Source organism: Cryptomeria japonica, chromosome 9 (assembly GCF_030272615.1).
Source record: "Cryptomeria japonica chromosome 9, Sugi_1.0, whole genome shotgun sequence".
Taxonomy (NCBI): Eukaryota; Viridiplantae; Streptophyta; class Pinopsida; order Cupressales; family Cupressaceae; genus Cryptomeria; species Cryptomeria japonica.
This window is the reverse complement of record NC_081413.1, coordinates 680936002-680960620: the sequence shown is the minus strand read 5'-3', so window position 1 is coordinate 680960620 and position 24619 is coordinate 680936002. Positions and strand designations below refer to the sequence as shown.

At 37.6% G+C, this 24619-nt stretch overlaps 1 protein-coding gene across 5 annotated transcripts in view; it reads left to right on the top strand.

The window, feature by feature from the left end:
* Positions 1-23778: 23778 nt before the first annotated feature.
* Positions 23779-24619, top strand: part of LOC131073985 (uncharacterized) — a 224768-nt gene continuing 223927 nt past the window's right edge. Inside the window, exon 1 of one of the 5 annotated variants that reach the window (XM_058010532.2) lies at positions 23779-24087. In XM_058010532.2, the coding sequence (XP_057866515.1) occupies positions 23911-24087 (177 nt within the window). In that variant the 5' untranslated portion in view covers positions 23779-23910. The remainder of the gene's footprint in view (positions 24088-24619) is intronic. The other 4 variants (XM_058010529.2, XM_058010528.2, XM_058010531.2 and 1 more) reach the window with 4 other exon arrangements.

Below are 24619 nucleotides of genomic sequence, written 5' to 3'. Positions count from 1 at the left end.
ATAACCCATTCTTTGCATAATGAGAAGGCCTTTTCCATATTGATATGTGGGAAGCTTAGCTTGTGGAATATCCGTGGTGATGGGATCTTTATAGATCCATTCTGCTAAGTCCTCATCTTTGGTCTCTTCCTCTTGACTCTTTCCAAGGATGAACGACGTCAAAGTACATGTTGGCTTGATCAGTGGTTGTTGAAGAAACCATTGAGGTTTACCATGAGTTCTAGGAGAAGTAGACATTTGTCCAACACAAAAGAGTTGGCTTAGATTGTACTCTTCAAGACCTTCCTCTGCTATTTTCATCTTGAGCTTCTCTTTCATGGGTATAGTGGTGTTTGAACTAGAAAGAGAGGTTGGATTTACATATGATGTGGAGGAGATGGCTTCTTTGTTGTTGGGAATGGTGGTTGATGACTTATATTATGACAATATACAAAGGGATTTGCATCTCCCAGAATTGTGATTTCTACACCATTATGCGGGAACTTGATACACTGATGGTAGGTGGATGGAACGGCTTGCATGACATGTATCCAAGGTCATCCTAATAATAAATTATATGGCAGAGGAAGGTCCAGAACTTGACATATGATGTGTTTCACCATGAGGCCCACTCGGATTGGTAGCACAACAACTCCTTTGGATGAACGCTCTGCATCATCATAGGCTTTGATTGTTATCTTCTTGCGGGGATCCACTGCTTCAATTGCATATCCCAATGCTGTGACCAATTATAGTGTACAGATATTTAGGCCTGCTCCATTATCGATCAAGACTCGCTTGATCCTATGTTGATTGATAAACCCTTCAATGTGGAGTGAGGCATTATGAGGTTGCTGGAAGGATGTGTTGTCACTTTCAAAGAAAGTGAGACAAGGTGATGACCTGAGAATTCCAACCATGGCTTGGAACTAATTTGTATTTAGGTTTGCTAGAACTGACACATCTTGGAGAGCTTGATCCAAGATTGTTTTATGAGATGGGGATAGGCACAATAGCTCTAACATAGATATCAATGCGGGCATTTTATCTAATTGGTCCAAAAGGTTATATTGCTTTGGGATAGATGGGGTGCCTTGTGGAGCTGCTTTTATGGTAATCTTGCCATGACGTGTAATAACATTGCAAGTGGAGTTGGGATTTTTGATGGTAATAGTTGCAATTCATTCATCGACATTGTATAGATGATTCACAGTGTAATTATATGCGGCTTGCGTATAATCAGTAGTGTCTATATTTCTCCCTGAAGTGGAAGGACCCCTTTGATCTTGTGATGGAAGTGGATTTTTGAACATGAGATGACCATTGTTTTTGGTTTTAGGGTCATGTCCTTCGATTTTGATTTCACCTCGATCAATAAGATCCTGAATAAGGTCTTTCAATCTGTGACAATTGCTTGTCTTATGCCCTTTGCCTTGATGGAAATCGCAATGTTCGGTATCCCTCCACCATGAAGGTTTAACTTGAGGTTCGTAGTTTGATGTTTTGGGTAAGGTCACCAGATTTTGAAAAATCAACTGACGTAACACTGTTTCAATGGGTTCCCCTAAGGGAGTGTATGTCCGTTTTGGTTTAAAATTTTGTTGACGATGTCTGGGTTCCTCTTGAGGTACGTTGCATCCTTGATTTGGAGGAGCAATTGTGTTATTCTTGGGTGTGGGGTTCTGTCCTACAAATCGGACCACATGTTGTGCACTTTTGATAGTTCTTGCATCCACAACCCCGTCATTGACGACGTTTTTGTTTTTGTTCCAAAAGTTAGGCTTGTCACTATTGAAGCGTGGGCGAGGGCCATCCTTTGGCTCATTATATATCTTGATAATCCCTTTTTTGATGAGCCCGCTCACATTTTAGACCTTTGGTGATCATGTCATTGAATTAATCTGTGTCTTTTACATCTAGGTGAAATTCCATTTCGTCATTTAAGTTGGAAATAAATATTTCCACTAGTTCTTGTTCAGGTAACTAAAGAGAACGTCTGCTAGACATTTGATGCCATAGTTGCAGAAAGACTGAAAATAGCTCACCTAGTTTTTGTTTAGTGTTACATAGATCAGCCATTGTGATATCACGTTCAATGTTGTGTGAATAGTGTGCCAGAAAATTTTGGACTAGTTCTTCGAAGGTCCTAATGCCACCTAGTAGTCAGGAAAACCATGATGTGGTTGTTCCTCCCAAACTTTAGGGAAAAAGTCGCATTAGGTATGTGTCCTCGTATGCCACTTCGAGGCAAGCTGAATGGAATTCTCTGACATGATCACGAGGGTCTCCTTTTCCTTGGTACTTTTTGAACTTGGGTGTTTCAAACCCTTGTGGAAAAGGTGGCATATGAAGATTCGTATCAAAGGGAAAGGGACAAAAGTCATTAAGTGAAAACTTATTAGTTTTCACACCACTATGAAGTTGTTGGGCGAGATTTTGAACTTGTTGCCGCAACATTTCTATTTCATTTGGAGGAGGAGGAGGAGGAGGTGGGGGATTACCTTGATGAAGGTTGTATCTAATGTGTTCTCAACCTCTTTCATCCTCATTATGACTTTGGCATTGTGATGCTTGTCTTAGTTGTGCAACATCAAAGTCAGAGGGTAGTTTAGCTCCTTCTTGAGCAAGTCTTAAAAAGTGAGCATCAGCATTACTCTTGAGTATTTCATCAAAAAGTCTATTAAAGAGAGGGTTGTGTTGTGCCCTTTCTATTGCCGCAGGAGTAGGAGTACTTGGATTTTCATCATTTACGTTTCCTCCAAGGGCTTCTTGGAACTCATTGATATTTTCTTCCTCTTCCTCTTAAATTTCTTGTTGTCTAGATCTTGATCTGGTATGAGCCATTTTGTTTACAAGTTTTTGTTGAAGTTTGATGAAAATGATGATGAGTTGGTGATGGAATGAAAGATTGATGTTTGATGAAATTCTTTGCATATGGATCCCTAGCACTAAAGGTAGATGTTACCAAAGTTTTTCTTCGAATTGCTTGTTGTGTTTGATGTGATAAGGTTTAGAGAGATCTGAGATGTATTATAGATTCAACTACCTAGTAATGAGAGGATTCACTCATAGACTAGTTTTAACCTGCATAGAAATGCCTCTTAGGATGAGTTTATCCTAGATGTAGAGACACTCTAAAAGTGATGTGTTTGTGTTTGATTCAAGCAATATTGAAAATAAAACTTAGAACAAAAAAGCTCTTGATGTTTTGAGAGTTGGAAATGGATTTGATGAGATATGAATATGAAATGGATGAAATGTGAACTTTAATAAAAGCTTTGTGTCACATATGGGACAAACTCTTCCTCTTCTCTTTCGGGAGTTGGTGGTTCTTCCCAAGCTATGTTATATGTGATGCAAATGTCTGGAAAGAAGTCAGGATTGATTTTGCCTCTTTTGTTCTTGTGATAACTCAAAGCTCGATATTGCATAAAAGCTCGACGGTTTAATGACTCTTGATCAAATTCGTTTGATTTCCCTTGAAGATATAGACGCATGCAACATAGAAAGGTTCTATGAGAGACAAAGATTTGTCTATTAAGATAGAAGAATTTCCTTCTTTTGATAAAAGCCTTTGAGCTTAATGGTCTTTTCTTCAAGTTGATGTGTTGATGAAGATTTTGCTTTCTTAAGATGTGAAGAATGGTCATATATTTCGACACTTTTTGTTGTTGCTCTGGGTTTTTGATCTTTTGTTTTTGAAAATGTTTGTGTTGGATGAATACTTGTTTTGGATTTTGGATTTATGATGTTTCTTTGACAAGAAAACAAAGAAAGCACACAAACACAAGAATGATGCTTCAAAATGCACAAATAGGTGTGGGTCTAGACCAACCCAATCTTTGGACTTTTTATGACCCTTTCCTTCAAATGTTTTTTTTTAGGTGTTTCCAAAGCCTGAAGTTGGCTCAATTTGCATTGGTCTTGACTCAAAAATGAAAACACTTCAAACACTTTTTATCCCAAAGGTCAAATGGCCAGTTGCAATAATTTTAGCCCACATCTTGATATTTCTTTGACTTTGGTACTACATACCTTATGAATCCCACTGTGGTAGGTAAGGATGTGATATACTAAGTCTTGCATGAGCATAACAAATAGATGATCCCTATGATGGGGGAGTCACCACTTTTATCGGGCTACAAGTAACCTTTCAAAAAGCTATGTTTCTACTCAAGGAAATATGTATGGTGAGTATCTTGGGAGCAAAACCTTCTATGCTCTTGCACTGAATTTATCACAAACATCCTCAATCAAGGTGAGGCCCATTTGTCCTTTCAACAAGTTACACTGTAGGAACAACTATACCCAAGGCTACAGCTTTCGCTCACACCTGATTTCTATAGCAGCTCAAAGGATTTACCACGTGAGGTCATTCCCAAGAGTGATGTGTCTCTTGGAAGGCCTCTCTTAAAAAGATAATGTAGACGTCTAAAAAAGGTCAACGCTTGTGGAGTCATACTTTAACATTTGCGCATTGCCTTATTTTAGGGTTTTTGCATTGCATTAACATTTCTTCTATGTTGCGCATTTGGTTTTTATCATTTGTGAGCATCGAGTCCTTCTTCTACATTCCTCATTTTTCTCGCTTTCGAATTTGGTCTTGACGATCCTTGTCCTTGTCAATCTTGTCATTTTGTGATCGATTCGTCATCGATCCTCATCCTTGTCAATCTTGTCATTTTACGATCAATTTGTCATCGATCCTCGTCCTTGTCAATCTTGTCATTTTGCGATCGATTCGTCATCGATCCTTGTCTTGGTCAATCTTGTCATTTTTGCGATCGATTCTTCATCGATCGTTGTCCTTTTCAATCGTGTCAATTTGGATCAATTAGTCATTATTCCTCATCAATTGGCGCCTATCAATTTGATCTCTTTGTCAATCTTGGTCAATCTGACAACCAATCTCAATCGTTTATCAGCATTGGTCCTTTGTCAATCAAAATCATGATCGAACCTACACTAATTGCTTGTTGTCTTGACCTAATTACTTGTCCTCTCATTTCTAGGGTTTTATGATTTGTTCATTTAATCATTTTCTTCTTCTTGGTGGGTTAAATAAATCTATTTATTTAGTCCTAGGTCTCTTTCATGAATTAATTAATGGATGAAAACCTATTAATTAATTTACCTAATTTCTATTTCATCCTTTTCCTCAATTTTCCAATTTACTAATTTCTCCTAATTCCTAATCTCTTTTTCTCCTATTTTCTTCAATTTTTCTAATATTTCCTCTAAATTCATCCCCTAATTTTCTCCTATGTTTATGCTTCCATTTGTTGCAATCATGGAGGCTATTTTCTCTCTTACCTAATTTCATGGGAATGACATTTTAATCTTGTCAATTTTGTCATAATTTGTCAATCAATCAATTTTGCACAGCAATCTTGTCAATTTTGTCATAATTTGTCAATCAATCAATCTTGCATGTCAATCTTGTCATAATTTGTCATATTTGTCATCCTTGATTTGAAATTTCCTTTCAAATATCTTCATGCTAATCTTGTCATCTCTCCAATTTGTCTATAAATTGGATGATTTTTCTTCAATCAGGATCAATCAATCACATTTTCGAGTAACCTTATGCTACAAATTTCATCAATAACTTGCTTTCCACTTGCAAATGCACTTTGTAGGTGAGAACAACATCAAATTGGAAGGTGAAAGAAGAACAATGGAGGAACAATGAAGGAGATACAGGCTTTGGTTTGCTTTTTATTGTAGGATTTCATCTTCATGCCTTTATTGATTGTAATTAGGATTTCTTATCATTGCAATTTAGTTTTTGTGATTGAGCTAGTTTAATATCTATTGCTTTGATGAATTCCAAATTCCTATCTTACATTTTCTAGTGAACCCGACGTGAAATAACCCCTCTAACCATGTTTTTGAGTGCTTTTGAGCTGATTTGCAGGTGAAAAATCAAGAAACAGGGCAACTCAGAGCTTTCTGGAAACTTCTGCGCCTGTGTCAAAGCATTTTGCGCCTATGTCAGGGCATCCTGCGCTGGTGTCAGAGAGATCTGCGCCTGTGTCAAAGAGATCTACGCCTGTGTCAGGGCATTCTGTGCCTGTGTCAAGGCATTCTGCGCCTATGTTGAGACATTTTGTGCCTGTGTAAGGCCAAAAACAGAGGTGAAATCAGTGTTTTTACTTGCAAATTACTTTGTTTTCATTCTGTTCTTATATTCTGGTTTTTCTTTGGTACTGATTCTCTATGCAACACCTTGGTGTTACGTGTGACGAAGACATGAAAATGAAACTACTAACAAATCTTATGCAAGACGCGGTCAAAGACTTTTATTAAAACATCTTGCATGTGATTTTTAAAGTAGTTGCACATTTAATTTCTTAAAGGTTAATGAACATCATGCATGCTTTGTTTGCTTTTAGTTTGATTGCATGTTTTAACCCTTAGAATTGGGCCTGCCTCCCGCTTTGCCTGGCACTTCGCACAGGCATTGGTGAGAGGGAACGACCCTAAGTGGTGACGGGCTAAAACCAAGCTCTTTCGAACCACTCTAAATAGCTGTGGATGCAATGAAAGTTGTAGACAATGGGTGCTAGAATGGTATTGCGACAATTTATTTGCCGGATCAATACCCACCCGAACGGAAGCCCTTACTATAATCTCTTGTTTTTAGAGGCCAAAATCCTTCTATCTGTTGGCTCAGGCATTGTGTTACGCGCATGTCGAAGACACCTCTCATGTACTCCTTAGTTAGAGATAGCAAGTTTTTGGGAAGTGATGCCCCTTGAACTCGAAGCTTGGTATGCCCGAGAAGTGAGTGCACTATAAGGGGGATCCAGTGCTACCAAGCATCTAGCTATCCGGCTAAGTGTTGTATTTCATTAGAGGATTCAACAGATATTGTCCTTGCCAGCCATAGGATTTGTTGTAAATGTGGTTGATTGTCTTGAGTCAAAGTCAAACAAATATTTTGTCTTCCGTGATTGTCAAAGGTTAAATTAAATCAAAAGTGCTCATAATCAACTTGGATTTTCAAAATCAATAACCTTCAAATTAAAAAGCAAGATCCAAACAAAAGTCCAAATTTGTCCAAGTATTCATCCAACATTTGAACATGGCTTGTCAAAACATTGAATGTCTTTGTTTCAAAATTCATGTCACTTTAGGCTAGGTTTTGCATAGTCCCACTTAGGTCCTAAGGCATATTGTCATCTCCTTTCATTTGAGTCCTTTTCATTGCAAGCGTCCTCATTTTTCACTTAGGTCCAAGATCATTTCCCTAAGTTTGCATTTCATTGTCATATCTAGGCTAGATTTCCATTTAGGTGACATTCCTGCATTATCCTTGTCATGCTAAAATTAGGTCTTGCCTAGGTTGCATTTTGCATATTCCAAGTCTTTGGTCTTCGCATATCCTTGTCATTGTATTGTCATCTTGTCTTGGCTTCATCTTGTCATATCATATCCTTAGATCATTTTCATGTCATATCCTAAGTCATTGTCATAATCATTATCTTCTTGCATTTAGTCTCAAAAATTTGGTTTGTTAAACTTGAAAAATCAAAACTTTGGATGATACCCTAAGTTGTTGTTAAGAAGTCTTGACCTTGTCTAAAAATTTATCCTTTTGTTAATATCATTTTTGTCAAACCTAGCTTAGTATCCAAGCATATAGGTGAGACATTGTCAATTTGTCCTATTGTCATTTGGTCCTTTGTCCTTTAAGGTCTTGGCTTCACTCCAACTTCCCAAGGTTGAGTCTTTAGGATTGCATTTCAAAAAGTTTGTCCAAATCTTGAAAAACAACAAAAACATAGGTTGCATTCTTGCCATAGATTTCATTTTCATTTATTTAGGTTGCATTTAGTTTCATATCATACATCATTCCTTTTAAAATAAAAAAAATCCCCAAAAAATATTGCATTTGCATAGTGACATGCCTATTGAAACAAGGTCAAAATCTAAGAAGATGGGCGAACCAACATATCAACCCATTGACAATGTATCAAACCCACAGTTTCAACCTAGTCAATCATTACAAATTGAAGGTTCGTCAAACACATCATTACCACCATATGGAATGGTTCAACTTGGACCACCTCCATTATGTGAACCATTGTTTGTACCCATGAAACCGGGATATGGGAGTGTTCCACCAACACCAAGAGAAAATGCACCTTTCGACTGGAATCAACCAAACCTGCAACATGAAATTCAAACATTACATGAGGAACAAACTCTTTCACAAGGATTTGGTTTAGATCAAGGCATTCAACAAGAAATAAATCCAAATGTTTCACCAGATTCTTCATCAGATTCCGATGCTTCTGATGATGTTGATATGTTCCTTAAAGATCCGAAGTTGACAAAAAAGATGGATAAATTCTTGAACAAGGTCTTTAAGATGTTCCCACAAAAATATCTTGACACGATGAGTAATGTGACCTCCTCAAGTGAGCAAATTAATGTGCAAAACAACAAGGCGGTGAGCTGTTAAGTTTCTCTCCACATCCAAACAAAGAAAATGTGCAACAAGAAACTCAACACACCTTGATGAGTAAACGTGCTTCAAAAATGTTGATAGTGACTATTCCTCAAAAGTCATCATTTGAAACAATAAACAATCCGTTATTTAATACAACACCTTTAACACAAGATCAAATGAGGGCCACACAAATATTGACAGCTATCCCTCAACAAGAAATGATTCCCCGAATAATTACAAGTGGATCAAAATCTAAGATGCAAGAAAGCTTTACGACCGGAATGCCTGATCTTACCAATGTCCAAAACAATTCCACATTGCAGCAAAGTTCCTATGTCCCATTAAGTTCAATATATTTGCCAAACACTCAAGTACCTATTATGCAAAATATTGTGATAGATCCTTCGATAATGGCAACACAAAGAGCCACAAATAGTGGTTTGCACCAACAACGAGTGTTACAACAATTGAGTAATACACAAAAGGCACAATCAAATGTGCAAACAAGCAATGCACAACAACAACAATATCGCATTCAACAACATGTTGCAGTGTCTTCTGCACCATTACAAGTTAATTCAAACTTGCAACCACCACAGTGGATTGGACAAACAACACAGCAAGTAAATGTGAGTGCCATACCCCATCTCAAGGAGAAACAACAAAAACCTCCCAAACAATTTTTTTTGCAAATGATGGGATTTACATCAAGACAACAACAATTGGCACAAAGTCAACAAATTTCGATTCATCAGCATCAACAACAACATGTGCCTCAATATGTGCCAAGACAAACAAATTATCATACTTCACAACCACAATTGATGTCCATGCAATATCAACAACACCCTCAATTGCAATATCAACCAAGGCTACCAATCATAATTCCACCACAAGAAGCACAACAATAGGGTCAATGTCAAGGCACGACACAACCACAGCAACAAGAGCTGTATCAAGAAATTTGTATGCCAGAGACACCAAAGACAACAATTTCTGAGCATCAACAGCCAATGGAGAGCAGGATGTATCGACAAAGAGTACACCCAAGAGTGAATGATGAACTTCCAAAATCTTCGATACCTGACACATTTGCACAACAGCTTGAGAAGTTACAATGACAAGTCGACGCATTGGAAACCAAAGGAACAAGGAAATTGTACATAGATCAAGATTTATGTCCTAATCCATTTGACAAGAGCTTGTACATGCCTTCCTTCCCTAAGCATTTTGAGGCACCTAATTTTGAGAAATATAAAGGGAATGGCAATCCAAAAGACCATATTCGAGCATTTTTCATAGCATGTACTGAAGTGAGTTATGAGGAAACATATTTAATGTGCTTATTCACACAAAGTCTCACAGGACAAGCCATGGATTGTTATTCGCATTTGCCAGGGAATATAAAGACTTGGTCGGAATTGGCTCAAAAGTTTATATCCCACTTCGCATTCAACATTGACAGTGAAGTGACCATGTCAGATTTATGCAACACCAAGCAAAAGCAAGGTGAACCATTAGTGACTTTCTTGCAACGATGGCGAAGCTTGTATAGTCCTTCTTCCCTAGATATACCTGAAGAACAACAAGTGAACTTATTTATTCAAAATTTGGTCCCAGAAATGATGTATGAACTCAAATTGAAAAGTCCCAGTACCATTGAGAAACTCATTAAGAAAGGGATGAACATTGAAACTGCTCTTGTAGCTAAGGGAATCATTAAGCTCAACAAAGACAGTGACAACACAAACAATTCAGGGGACAGAAATAGATTTTGGTACAAAAACAAGAATGTCACTAGTGATGGAGTTATTGACGCAAGAGCAGTGAATGCAAATCAACCCACATTCACAATAAAGAAATTGAGTGCTCCTAATATGTCGGCTATGGAACAAAAACAAACACCAGCAAGCAATGTTACTCAACAGCCGCAATACCAACAATATACTCAACAATATAATCAACAACAAGGTCAGCAACAAAATTAGCAACGAAAACCTTTCCGATCAATGGATGGGCCTCCTCGACAGTTTACGCCATTGGGAGAGCCTATTGAGTCAGTAATGAAACATTAATACAAGCAAAGTTTATCAAGTTACCAGATATTAAGGCAGAACCATTGGTAAAGCCGCATTGGTGGAATGATAATGCATATTGTGAATACCATCGGTCAAAAGGACATAAAACCGCATCGTGTTTTCAATTGAAACATATGATTCAAGACTTGTTAGATCAAGGAGTAATTGAGGTAGACCCACCCAACGCGACCTCTAACATTGATCATACAATTTTTAAAACTCCTTTGCTTGATCATGATAAGGGTAAAGAATCTTCTTCAAACTCTACCCAAACATCAAATCTTAATTATGCAAATACTGGTTATAACAATGTCATCAATTGTTTTCGAGTGTCAAATGAGTATGTTTCCACCATAAGAATAAAGGGACAAGATCCTTCTTGCACAGTCACCACTCGTCGATCCAAAATAGTGCTGAAAGGAGCTCCTACAATTCCTCCCAAATCCACTCCTATGAGTCAGTATAATCTCCTAGATCATCTAGGGAAGACACCTGCACAAATATCAATTCTTGAGTTGTTGAAAATGTCCCCTATGCATCACGCAGTCCTAGATAAAGCTTTAACTGAGTCCATTGTCCCGACAAACATTGATGTTGACTAGTTTCAAGCCTGAATTGGACATCTAGCTATTTCCCAACACATCGCCTTTTCTGATAACGATATTTCTCCTGATAAGCTCCCTCATAATGATCCTTTACATCTTGAAGTCTTTGTCCATAATTGCAAGATCCGACGAGTCTTGATAGATGGCGGAGCAGGTCTTAACATCTGTACCTTGAGAGTGGTCATTGGTCTTAGTTATACAGAAAATGACATTGATTCTTCCAGAAGAATAACAATCAAAGCATATGATGATGTTGAGCGTCCATCTAAAGGGGTAATTTCATTGCCTATCAGAGTCGGTCTAGTGACAAAACACTTTCCTGCAGGTCCTAGACCTTGATCTCCCTTACAATATGATTCTTGGTCATCCATGGATCCACGCAATGAAAGCAGTTCCATCTACATCATTAGTGTTTAAAATATCCTTACAATGGGACTGAGATAACAATTCTAAGAGATCGTAATCCATTTCAATTTTGTGCTAATCTAAAGGATTCCCCGAAGCAACAAGTCCCAGTCAATAGGGAGGCCCACTCACATAATTATGTGGATCCTAATGAATTATTAGATGTTGTCAAAGGAAAATTGATGATACAGGACCAAGGATGCGGAGAGTATTCAATGGCTCAAACATTCCTCATTGGGAATTTACCAATATCTCCAAAATCACATGGCAAACCACATTTGTTGCAAAAGGAACCTAAGATAGTCATTCAATATCAGCCCCCCACTACATTAACAAGATGGGGTGAACTTGACAAAGAAACTTTGGATGATGATGTCATAGATTGGCTTTATAAGGATCCAACTGAGACACCACTTGTCAGGTTGCCAATGGAGCAGTATGGCAAAGGGTTTACTATGCTGTAGAAAAAGGGATACGATGGTTGCAGTGGTTTGGGCCCTGACAAGAAAGGAAGACTAGAACCTATTATACCCAAGATGCGACATCCAACTTTAGGATTAGGTTTTGTACCATTGCGAATTGGAACCTCATCTACCAAAGTGACCACGTGTGGAAAAGGGTGTGACTCTGATGATGAAACAACACCTGAGGATATCCAACCCGAAACTAATTCCAATGAATGGGAATGGAGTTCCTTTTCTTCTAGCTCCTATGCCCTCGAAGATATTTTCCTTGACCCTGATGATTTGCCCATGGAAGACAAACATGAAATAACTCCCCCTCCCAAAACATGTCCTAATGCTTGGATAGAGTCATTCTGGGACCCAAGCTCCGAATTCGATACAAGCAGTTCAGACAGTGATACCATAGCTGTTTACATCTTTACCATCTCGGCCCTCTCTCTCCTTAAAACCGATGATGACATGCCCCTTGTCTATCCACAGCTTATCCAATAGGACCAACAAGAACCACTCAAATTGGATTGTTTTCAAAATGATGAAGCAATTGCAGAATTCCTTGGACTACAGGAAGGCATACCACAAGGTGATCATAAGGTAGGGTTTGCTATTGATTTAGATTCTACAACATATTTTGGGGAGTCAACTCCATCTTCTAGTCATACAAATGAAAAAGAAAAAGTAAAAAATAAAAAGAATAGGTCTTTGAGTGAAAACCGTAAGGCACTCTCTGATCATGAAAAAGTAAAAATGAAATACGTACCTGCAGGTGAAAACCTCTCCGAGGTGCCCAAAGGTGGAAGATTGGACATACCCTCGTCAAGTCAGGATAAATCAACATTGCTTGTGGAAATGACCGAAGAGATAAATTTGGGTACACCTGACAACCCTAAGGTCATTCATTTCGCTGCTTCTCTCTCAAAACAGGAAAAGATAGATTTTGTCAATTTCTTTCTTGAGAAGAAGATCAGTTTTGCATGGTCCTATGCAGATATGCTCGGCCTTGATCCAGAATTAGTCCTTCATCACTTGCCATTAAAATCAGATGCCAAGCCTGTCAAACAGAAACTCAGAAAGATGCATCCCCAGGTGGCTCTCTTGGTCAAGGTAGAACTAAAAAAATTATTAGATGTGGGCTTTATCAGACCAATTGATTATGCAGATTGGATTTCAAATTTGGTACCAGTTAGCAAAGTAATTGGGGGCATCAGAATCTGTACGGATTTTAGGGATCTTAATAAAGCATGCCCTAAAGATGACTTTCCACTACCGAATATAGACATCATAGTTGACATGACTGCCGGATATGAGATGCTATCATTAATGGATGGTTTTTCTGGATATAATCGAATTCGCATTGCTTCTGAAGATCAACATAAGACTGCATTCACATGTGCTTGGGGTACCTACTGCTGGAATGTGATGCCTTTTGGTCTTAAAAATGTTGGCGCAACATATCAAAGAGCTATGACAACAATTTTCCATGATTTTATGCATTTTTTGATGGAAGACTATGTTGATGACCTATTATGCAAATCTGTCACAAGAGATAGTCATCTAGCCATCCTTGGCCCAATATTTGATCGAATGGAAACCTACAAGCTCAGACTCAACCCAAAGAAATGTGTCTTTGGTGTCATAGCCAGAAAATTATTAGGGTACATTGTTTCTCACAGAGGCATCGAAGTAGACCCTGAAAAAGTTAAAGCAATAATGGATATGCCTCCTCCTTCAAATCTCCATCAACTAAGAAGTCTGCAAGGAAAGTTACAGTCAATCCGCCGGTTTATAGCTCAATTGGTAGACAAATGTCATCCCTTCCAGCATTTATTGCATAAAGGTGTCACTTTTAAATGGACCGAGCAATGTCAATCAGCATTTCAAACTCTCAAGGATTATCTGTTGTCGCCACCTATTCTAATGCCTCCTATAGAAGGGAAGCCATTCATATTGTATATTTCTGCAACTAAAATGACACTGGGAGTTCTCTTAGCCCAATAGGATGAGAAAGGCAAAGAACGGGCTATTTATTATATCAGTCGGACACTAGTAGGCTATGAGCTGAATTATTCAACTATTGAACAGGTATGTTTAGCAGTGGTATTTGCAACACAGAAGCTTTGACACTATATGTTAAATCATCAGACATTGCTAGTTGCAAAAATTGATCCCTTGAAATACTTGCTTAGCAGGGCAGCTTTGACAGGTCACCTAGCAAAGTGGGTTATGATCCTCAGTGAGTTTGATATTGAGTACATTGAGAGAAAGGCAATAAAAGGACAAATCATAGCAGATCAACTTGCAGAGGCACCTATTCATGATGATCATCCAATGTTGACGGATTTTCCAGATGAATCAGTCTTTGCTGTCACATCTTCGAATGAATGGAAATTATATTTTGATGGATCCCATACCAAATTTGGGTCTAAAGTAGGTATATTGTTTGTCACCCCTCAAGGTGATGCTATTCCCAAATCCTACAGGATAACTTTCCATTGCACCAATAATATTGCAGAATATGAAGCTCTGGTCACAAGACTCCGAGTAGCGATCCACTGGAACATTACACATTTGCAAGTCTATGGAGATTCCCAGTTAGTCATTCATCAAGTGAATGATGACTATGAAATGAAAGATGAAAAGCTTATTCCCTACAAGCATATGGTGGATTTCTTCAAGACAAAATTTATGACTATCCAGTTCAGTCAAGTTCCAAGAATTCAAAAAAAGTCAACAGATGCTATGGCAACTATTGCTTCCATGTTAAATATGCCCCACAATATGGACACATGTGAATTTTTGGTCAAACAGTTGCTTATCCCTTCTTTTGAAATTCCGACAACAGATGTGATGTGTGTTCTTGTTGGTCTTAATTCCCCATGGTACAATGACATCTATCAATATTTGAAATCCCAAACCTTACCACCTAACCTTTCCTCTAACCAACGCCAAGCCTTCATCCGCCAGACAGCCAAATATGTCATCATCGCAGACACCCTTTACCGTCTTTCCTTTGACCACACCCTCCTCAGGTGTTTGGATTCTAACGAGGCACGAACAAATTTACACGAGGTTGATGATGGTATATGTGGGGGCCATTTCAATGGTCTGAGTCTAGCTAAAAAGTTGATTCATGCTGGGTACTATTGGCCCACTATGGAAAAGGATGTTCATGATTTTGTCAAGAAATGCTAAAAATGCCAAATCCACGGAAATTACATTCATGCGCCAACCCAAGAACTTCACTCTGTCATATCTCCGTGGCCCTTTTCTCAATGGGGATTGGATCTTATTGGCAAGATTCACCCGACATCTGCAAATGGACACAAATTCATCATCACGGCCACAAAATACTTTACAAAATGGATTGAGGCTATCCCCATGACCTATATCACTGGTGTCCAAATTTCAAAGTTTCTACTGAATTATATCATATATAGATATGGGGTTCCCCTTGCAATTGTCACAGATAATGGCCCTCCATTTAAAAATAAAGATGTCAAGGAACTCTGTGAAAAATTTCGCATCCAACACCGTTTCTCTAGTCCTTACTATCCACAAAGTAATGGTCAAGCCAAAGCATCAAATAAAACCATCATTAAGATCCTGAAAAAGGTTGTCAATGACGTTGGTCAAGATTGGCATGTACAGTTGAATCCAACACTATGGGCTTATCGCACTTCCATTCGCACACCTACTGGCCCAACACCTTATTCCTTGGTGTATGGTGCGGAAGCCATTTTACCCTTGGAAGTGGAAATTCCCTCTTTGCGTGTTTCCTTGCAACATTTGATTGATGATGAAATGCACAAAGTCTCTCGGTTGCATCACCTTGAGATGTTAGATGAAAAACATCAAACAACCCTGACACATTTGCAAGCATATCAAAACCGTCTCCATCGCTCTCATAATAAGAAGGTCAAAGGGCGACACTTCAAAGTGGGAGATTTGGTCTTAAAGGTGAACCCAAAGAATGCACAATCTACTGACATCATCAATGGAAAGTTTGAACCTAATTGGGTTGGGCCTTTCATAGTTACTGTAGTCTATGGCTCGGGGGCACATAAGCTTGCAACCCCAGAAGGTGAACCTTTGTCAGATCCTGTAAATAGCATGCACCTTCGCAAGTACTGGGCATAGTTCTTTTGTCAGCAGTTCTTTAATATGATCCTGAAAAAATACAAAAAAATCGAAAAGCTCAAAAAAAAATCAAAAAAAGTGAAAAAATTGAAAATTCAAATAAAAGTGAAAAATTGAAAAGAACAAAAGTAAAGAAAAATAATTTGCCCTCTAGTGAAAACCTGGCAAACAGGCGCTTTGGGAAAGTACCATGGTGAAAACCTCGCAAATAGGCGCCATGTGTAAAAGATTATTGCTCCGTCATCTATCATGACCCCTAGCTATACTTTCCTCCCGCAGGTTTATCACGATTATCCTTGCCCTGACCCAATGTTCTGTTCCAGGCCTATGATTGGTCAACATCATTGTCTTGCATACTCAGGTTTCCAGTCCTTGTGCATATGTTTTGCTCCTGGTCGCTGTATATGTCTTTCAAAATTTCATTGGGTGCGTGCCCCTTGTCATGATCAATTATTGGAGCTTAAAAATCAAATAACGTCCCGAAATAATAAAAAAAATTAAAAAATGTCATGAAAAAATCCAAAAAAAATCAAATAATGTCCTGAAAAAATCCCTAAAAATTAAATAATGTCCTTAAAAAAATCCCTAAAAAGTCAAATAAAGTCCTGAAAAAAAAACGAACAAAAAAATTTCAAAACATCAAAATCCAAAAACAATTCCTTTGGCATTTTGCATTTTGTCAATAAATGGTACCCTCTGTGCATAGACAGATCGCTGAGCATACATCCAACGACAATCGATCAAACATTTGTGTAGACAACAAACAGATAACATGTTACAACACTGCGCTTTACTGAAATCACGCATTAATAGATGAATTTTTCAATCAAACCAGACATTCAAACTGATCAAAATTGTCATATCAATCAATCAACATCAATATCATTTGTCCTTGTCATTATTATCATGGGTCTTATACAGGGTGTGGTATACTCGAAACTAGACTGTGTCCTGTCTTAGATGACGTACCACATTCCTTGGAACCAGACAGCATAATCATTCTTGTGTTCCACTTTTGACAATGATGATTAGAATGTTTGTTTGACTTGGTCGGATTTGTGAGTCTTATCTTTTTACTGATTTATCTTTGGCTTTGATCATGTTTCTATGTTGCTCGAGGATGTCACTAAGTGATTTAGAGTGACCGAGATGGTTCATGGTCCCTTTTTCTTTTCTTTGTTGTGTTTGCTGTTTGTGGAATGTTTGTCACAAACTGGGGTAACTATATCATTGGGTGTCTGTGATAAGTACGTTCGCTTTGTGAACGCCGCACATACCTCGACCCTTGATGTATGCACCCTAGGATGCTTCATTCATTCCTTGTGTGCGATGTGTCTATCTTTTGCAAAAAGGGTTGCATTCCAGCTCTGGCCTTCAATGCCATGATGCTCTGCATCCACTTTGCTACATTAAATAAAGGTTCTCACCTACTTCCGTGCATTGGTGAAAGCAAGTTTTTCTTCGTCTCTAACTGTCCTCTGTCTAATTTCTTCTTACTAACATTTCTTCCGTTAGTTTGGGCAGTCAGTTCAGTCTAGTTCTCCGATCTTCAAAAACATAAGCTGCATCCTGCATTCATTGGTTAGTGCGTTTGCATTATATCAAGCCCATATCAAGCATTTTATCCATTTCATATTATAAATGCATAAAAAACACATAAAAATATATTCATACATGTTCCACAATGGTACATAGACAATGCATAAGACATCCATACATGGAACATAAACATAAGCCATAACACATTGCATCCCATCATATAGCTGCATATCATATCATATATCAAAACAATATCGGAGTACAAAATTGGACTGTTTGTCCTAAGTATGGCCCGCAGGATGCATACATAATGTCACATTATATATGTCTCTGTCATAAGGAGCACGTGCCTCTGTCACTGGGTTCTCCCTCTGTCCTCCTCATCCCTGCCATGTCTCAAGGATGATGTCCCTCCTACCCCGGGTCCTGGCTGTGGTGGTCTCCTAGGTCCACTCACCCCCATGCTGCTCATTGACCTCCGAGAGCGTGGCCTGCTCTCTGTCCTCGACCGTGACTGATATGACGCTGCTCTCTGCTCTGGTGGAACTGCACTCTCATATAGTGTCCTCCAATGGCGTATCTCATCTCCGGTCTCTACCAAAATCTGTGCCATCCCACGTGCACTGGCATCCCTAATCGACCCAATATACTCGATCACTCTCTGCTCTGCTTGCTGTGCCTGGGCTATCGCTGTATCTCGAGCCGCTGTCAGTCTGGCTATCTCTGCACTGAACTGATCCTACTCTATCCTCAAGGTAGCATTCTATCTCTCTAATGCGGCAATGTAATCATGTTGACTCACTATGGTGGCCCTACATGTCTGCATCTCCTCTATGCTCGTTGTCTCCTGCCCTATGGGTACATCCTGCAGTGACTCCTGATCGGCTGGATCTGGCTCATCCTCATCATCCCCTCCGTCCTCGTCATCACCTCCATCCTCATCATCCCCTCCGTCCTCATCTCTGTCCTCGTCATCCCCCTCATCCTCATCATCTCCCTCGTCCTCATCTCTGTCCTCATCATCTCCCTCCTCCTCTCCAGCGAGTGGGAAGTCCTCCTGTCTCCTAGGTACCAGAATATCAGGATCTGTCAATGGCACAGGCCGGCGTCGTGCAAACCATCGCTCATACTCCTCTGTCATCCTGACATCCACCACATCTGATCTCCAATCCCACTGTCTCTGCTGTAGCTGTGTGAAGTCGGCATATGCTATGTGTGGCTGAATCATCCTCCCCCATTGATTCTAAGAGTGCAAATGAGCTCTTTTCCTTCTCCTTGTCTCGTTTATAGCTCTTTGTCAGTACCTAGATGGACGTACATCCTCTCCATCTTATGCTAGTCGTGATCTTTTGCACCTTCCACTGCTTGTCCTTTGTGTATCCGACCTCTGATTTTTGATCTATTCGAACCTATCATTTTCTATTATTCTTATCGATTAGTTGGCCTCTTTTCTGGATGTTTCCGACCAATTCCTCGAGGGGGCATGCATATGTCATTGTTATTGTCTGGGACATTTTCATTATTGTTCTTTGAAACAACGCTTAGAATCGCATTATCTCAAAGAGGGGCAAAATGTAGACATCTAAAAATGGTCAACACTTGTGGAGTCATACTTTAACATTTGCGCATTGCCTTATTTTAGGTTTTTGCGTCGCATTACCATTTCATCTATGTTGCGCACTTGGTTTTTATCATTTGCGAGCATCGAGTCCTTCTTCTACATTCCTCATTTTTCTCGCTTTCGAATTTGGTCTTGATGATCCTTGTCCTTGTCAATCTTGTCATTTTGCGATCGATTCGTCATCGATCCTCATCCTTGTCAATCTTGTCATTTTACGATCGATTTGTCATCGATCCTCATCCTTGTCAATCTCGTCATTTTGCGATTGATTCGTCATCGATCCTTGTCCTGGTCAATCTTGTCATTTTTGCGATCGATTCTTCATCGATCGTTGTCCTTTTCAATCGTGTCAATTTGGATCAATTAGTCATTGTTCCTCGTCAATTGGCGCCTATCAATTTGATCTCTTTGTCAATCTTGGTCAATTTGTCAACCAATCTCAATCGTTTATCAGCATTGGTCCTTTGTCAATCAAAATCATGATCGAACCTACACTAATTGCTTGTTGTCTTGACCTAATTACTTGTCCTCTCATTTCTAGGGTTTTATTATTTGTTCATTTAATCATTTTCTTCTTCTTGGTGGGTTAAATAAATCTATTTATTTAGTCCTAGGTCTCTTTCATGAAATAATTAATGGATGAAAACCTATTAATTAATTTACCTAATTTCTATTTCATCCTTTTCCTCAATTTTCCAATTTACTAATTTCTCCTAATTCCTAATTTCTTTTTCTCCTATTTTCTTCAATTTTTCTAATATTTCCTCTAAATTCATCCCCTAATTTTCTCCTATGTTTATGCTTCCATTTGTTGCAATCATGGAGGCTATTTACTCTCTTCCCTAATTTCATGCGAATGACATTTTAATCTTGTCAATTTTGTCATAATTTGTCAATCAATCAATTTTGCATAGCAATCTTGTCAATTTTGTCATAATTTGTCAATCAATCAATCTTGCATGTCAATCTTGTCATAATTTGTCATATTTGTCATCCTTGATTTGAAATTTCCTTTCAAATCTCTTCATGCTAATCTTGTCATCTCTCCAATTTGTCTATAAATTGGATGATTTTTCTTCAATCAGGATCAATCAATCACATTTTCGAGTAACCTTATGCTACAAATTTCATCAATAACTTGCTTTCCACTTGCAAATGCACTTTGTACGTGAGAACAACATCAAATTGGAAGGTGAAAGAAGAACAATGAAGGAATAATGAAGAAGATACAGGCTTTGGTTTGCTTTTTATTGTAGTATTTCATCTTCATGCCTTTATTGATTGTAATTAGGATTTCGTATCATTGCAATTTAGTTTTTGTGATTGAGCTAGTTTAATATCTATTGCTTTGATGAATTCCAAATTCCTATCTTACAGATAAAATTTTGAGTGTTACTAACACTTTTCTCTTGCACCTAGGACCACGAAAGTCAAGGGAGAGGATAGTGTGTGTTAGAAGTAGGACCACTCGACAAACTCTTTTTGCACAAGTGTGCCGAACACAAAATACACTTGTTCTTTTTAACTTGTCATTGCAATGATGTTCTATCTATTTGGAGATGTTGCTCCAACAACCATGATGTTCTTTTTAACTTCAAAGGCAATATGTTTAAGTAAACTAGGAATTTGAAATCCTAGTCAACTGAATGAAAAACACGTTTGCATAAAGTAAAATCGTTTTGCAAAATGAGACAAGTTGATTGTTCTTTTTATTTGGACAAAAATTGAAGTGTTGATTGTGAATTTTCTTAAATTTGATGCAAGAAATGAGATTTTGTGTTCTTGATTTTAAGCACCAAAAGAAAATTTTGATTTCTAACTTGCAAGAAATAAAGGTTTGTTTTGTTGATTTTAAGCACAAAAATGAAATTTGAATCCTAACTTGCAAGAAATAAAGTTTGTTTTGTTGATTTTAGAGCACCAAAATTGAAGTTTGAATCCTAACTTGCAAGAAATAGAGTTTGTTTTGTTGATTTTAAGCACCAAAACGAAATTTGAATCCTAACTTGCAAGAAATAAAATTGTTTTGTGAGTTTTAGAGCACCAAAAATGAAAGTTTTTGATTTTTAAATAACAAAAAGGGTTAGCTTTAAAACCTACACATGAAGCGAAAAGTTAGTAAAATCCGAAAATATGGTGGGCTTCCACAAGCCTAAAAAATAATTATTTTATCGGTTACATGGCCTTTTTTACAACGTTCTGTTACAATAGCGCTACTCTGTGTGACAATAGAAGTGCTACTTAACACAAACGCGTTAAAGTATAGACAAATGCGCTAAAGTAAAATACTTAAACAACAATACAAGTGCGCTAAAATGTGGACAAACGCGCTACTTAATAGTCAAAAGCGCTAATATATGGACAATAGTGCTAAATTTGAGACAATAGCGCTATTGTAAAAACAATAGCGCTAAAGCGCGAACAAAAGCGCCAAAGTGCGACCTGTGTGTCAAGCTAAATAGTCAAAAAGTTAGTTTGTTTTAAAAAATTGTTGTTGGATTCACGTCGGGTTCACCAAATGATGCTCTGCAAAATGGACAAGGTTAGACTAAAAACCTATGGTCGTATAACACACAAAAACAAGAAGCAAAGACAAACGTTAGTGTCAATCAACCAAAAACTAGTCTAAGCAAGCATATCAAAATAGACACTAAAAACATGATAAAATATTTAACAATGGAAGCAAATACAACAAGGCATCTCCAAATGCCTTCTAACATGCTCTTAGCTCCTTTTCCCTTGTTCCTCTCCTCTCCAAGTTCCAAATTAGTGTAGCTCTCAACAACTTTTTGCACTATGGATGTCTTATAGAGATTTAAGATTGAAAATGCTTATAAACTTATGCTATGCAAGTGTAAAATAAGCTAATATGAGATGCTATGAAATGAACTAAGATTTATTTTAGTCCAAAATGACAATATATTAGTGATTTTATGCTAAAAGGCTCTCTAAAATTGACTATAGATTAAATGCATACAAGTTTTCAGGATCTGAATTATGAAGAAATGAGCTCTATTTATAGGTAAAATGGAGCAATAGATGGTTGAGATTGAGTAATCTCAACAAGGGTCAGGATTGAATGATATTCAATCCATGTGAGGGCTTTCAACCCAATCTCAGGATGACAAGTGTCAACATGAGATAGGTTGAGAGGAGAGGGAATAAGCATTAAATGTTTGACATGACCTGATAGTTAACTTGGGAGTTAAGGTCAAGATTGGGTTGAGTGAATAAATTCATTATCCAAAGAATAATGATTTTATCCAATGGATAAACTCATTATCCAAAGAATAATGATTTTATCCAATGGATAAACTCTTGTGCAAAGGTAAAAGGGATAACCATGGTCAAAGCAATAAATGCTTGAGGAGACACATGGGTCACATGAGGGTTAAGTTAGGGGTCAAAGTCCTTAACCATGTGTGCAAGTGGAATTAACCATAAATGGTCATGTAAGAGCCATTAGTGGTTTGGAAGACTTTAGGGGTTAATTTGTTGAACACTCAAAGCATTTAATGCTTTTCAAAGATTTTGAAGTATTTGAGAAGTGACTCCAATTTGCTTAGGAATGTGACAATAATTAGGGGATGGATTAGGCTAATTAGGAAGGGCTTAGAAGAATCTAGAAGGGGGTTAGGATTGCAAGTGGGTTTGGTGGGTGAGGGAAAATAAGATTTATTTAAAATAAAATTCATTTATTTTAATAAATAGGTGCAAGTTGCATTTTTTGGAAAATGCAAGTGGGGGGGATTTAATGATTTAAATAAATGTTTTATTTAAAAGAGGAAAAGGGATTAAATTGAATAAATAGGATTTATTCATTTAATTGATTGTGAATTTGGTTTAATGAATTAATTAAAAAAAAATAAAAATTTATTTAATTAATAAAAAAATGTTTTGAAGATTAATTAATTAAATATTAATTTAATTAATTGATGGCTAGTGGGTTTTTAATCAAATAAATAACAAATATTCATTTAATTAAACTAGAGAGATTTATGTGACTACACCACCTATTTATAATAACTGAAAAAATCTCAATAATTTTAGGAGGCCCCTCTTTATGAAAGCGACAATTGAAATGAAAGATTTTTAGTAATGTCCAAGAGACCAAAATAGTAAATGGGACCCAAAAGTAATACGACCCTCTTAACACAAGCCTTGTAAAATATGTCTACTCTTCTTGAAATTAGAATTCTTGAAATAAGAAATTAGCATTTTTGTCCAATATTTTTAGTAACATCCAAGAGAAAATAGTATGTGAAATCCAAAAATAATAAAGGTCCTATAAAATCTGTTAATCTCTTCTCTAAATTAGAATTCCTAGAAAAAGAAATTAACATTTTTGCTCAGTATTATCTCTTCATATGAAATGCTTAAACTGACAATTTTCAATGTCTTCATAATATATAAGGTGTCATCACTTTAACTCTCACCTTTTGTTTCTAATCTATATTGTTTTGGCTCTGTGTGATCAGTTAAATAAAATCTAATTTATTTCATATTATCTTTGGACGTTATCACCGTTGTATCCAACTCATTTCAGAAAAACAAGTTGATTTGTGGTTGAGAATATATCTCTATTTTTTCGTTAAGCTGCGATGGATTCTCTACTTGCCTAGCGAAGATGGCGATAACCCTGGCTAATCTCGCGTCCCTATCAGCTGGAGTTCCTTCAATGGCAGTTAGCAGCACCTCTAAAAGTGACCGAAAACCATTGGTTGAGAGGGCCGTTATAGTTGGCGGTGGGCTTGGCGGACTGTCTGCTGCAATTCAACTTCGTAAAATGGGAATTGATGCTCATGTAAGTCTCTACCTTCAATTAATTCATCTGCTGAAAATTCTCTCTGCTACCACCGTCTTAAATATTTTGAATTCCACAGCAAGATCATAACTAAATAAATTAGGCCTTTTTATGTCTCCGCCACAATCACACAGTATTTTCCTAAAGAAAGTTCGATCATATAACGAATTCGATACGGTATACGCATATTTGAAAAAGGTGATGGTGACATCCTTAACCCACCTATTGGGCACTCCAACTTGGGTTATGAATTCCCTCTAAGAAGAGGAAATTTGTACAGAGGAATGTAAGTGCAATGTTTGTACAGAGCAATGTATGCACATTTTATAATGTGTCACATGTTTCAATTCAAACGAGGCTAAGTTTTTTTAGTGCAACTGAATAATTTTAAATACAAATAAAACAATTTTTGTTTGTATATATGTATACGCCGAAATCTTTCTGCACACCCACGCTGCTGGTACTTTGTTCGATTCTATTTGTTACCGGTACCATGTAGCTAGTGCTATATCTGAGCACGTTAAGCACTCTG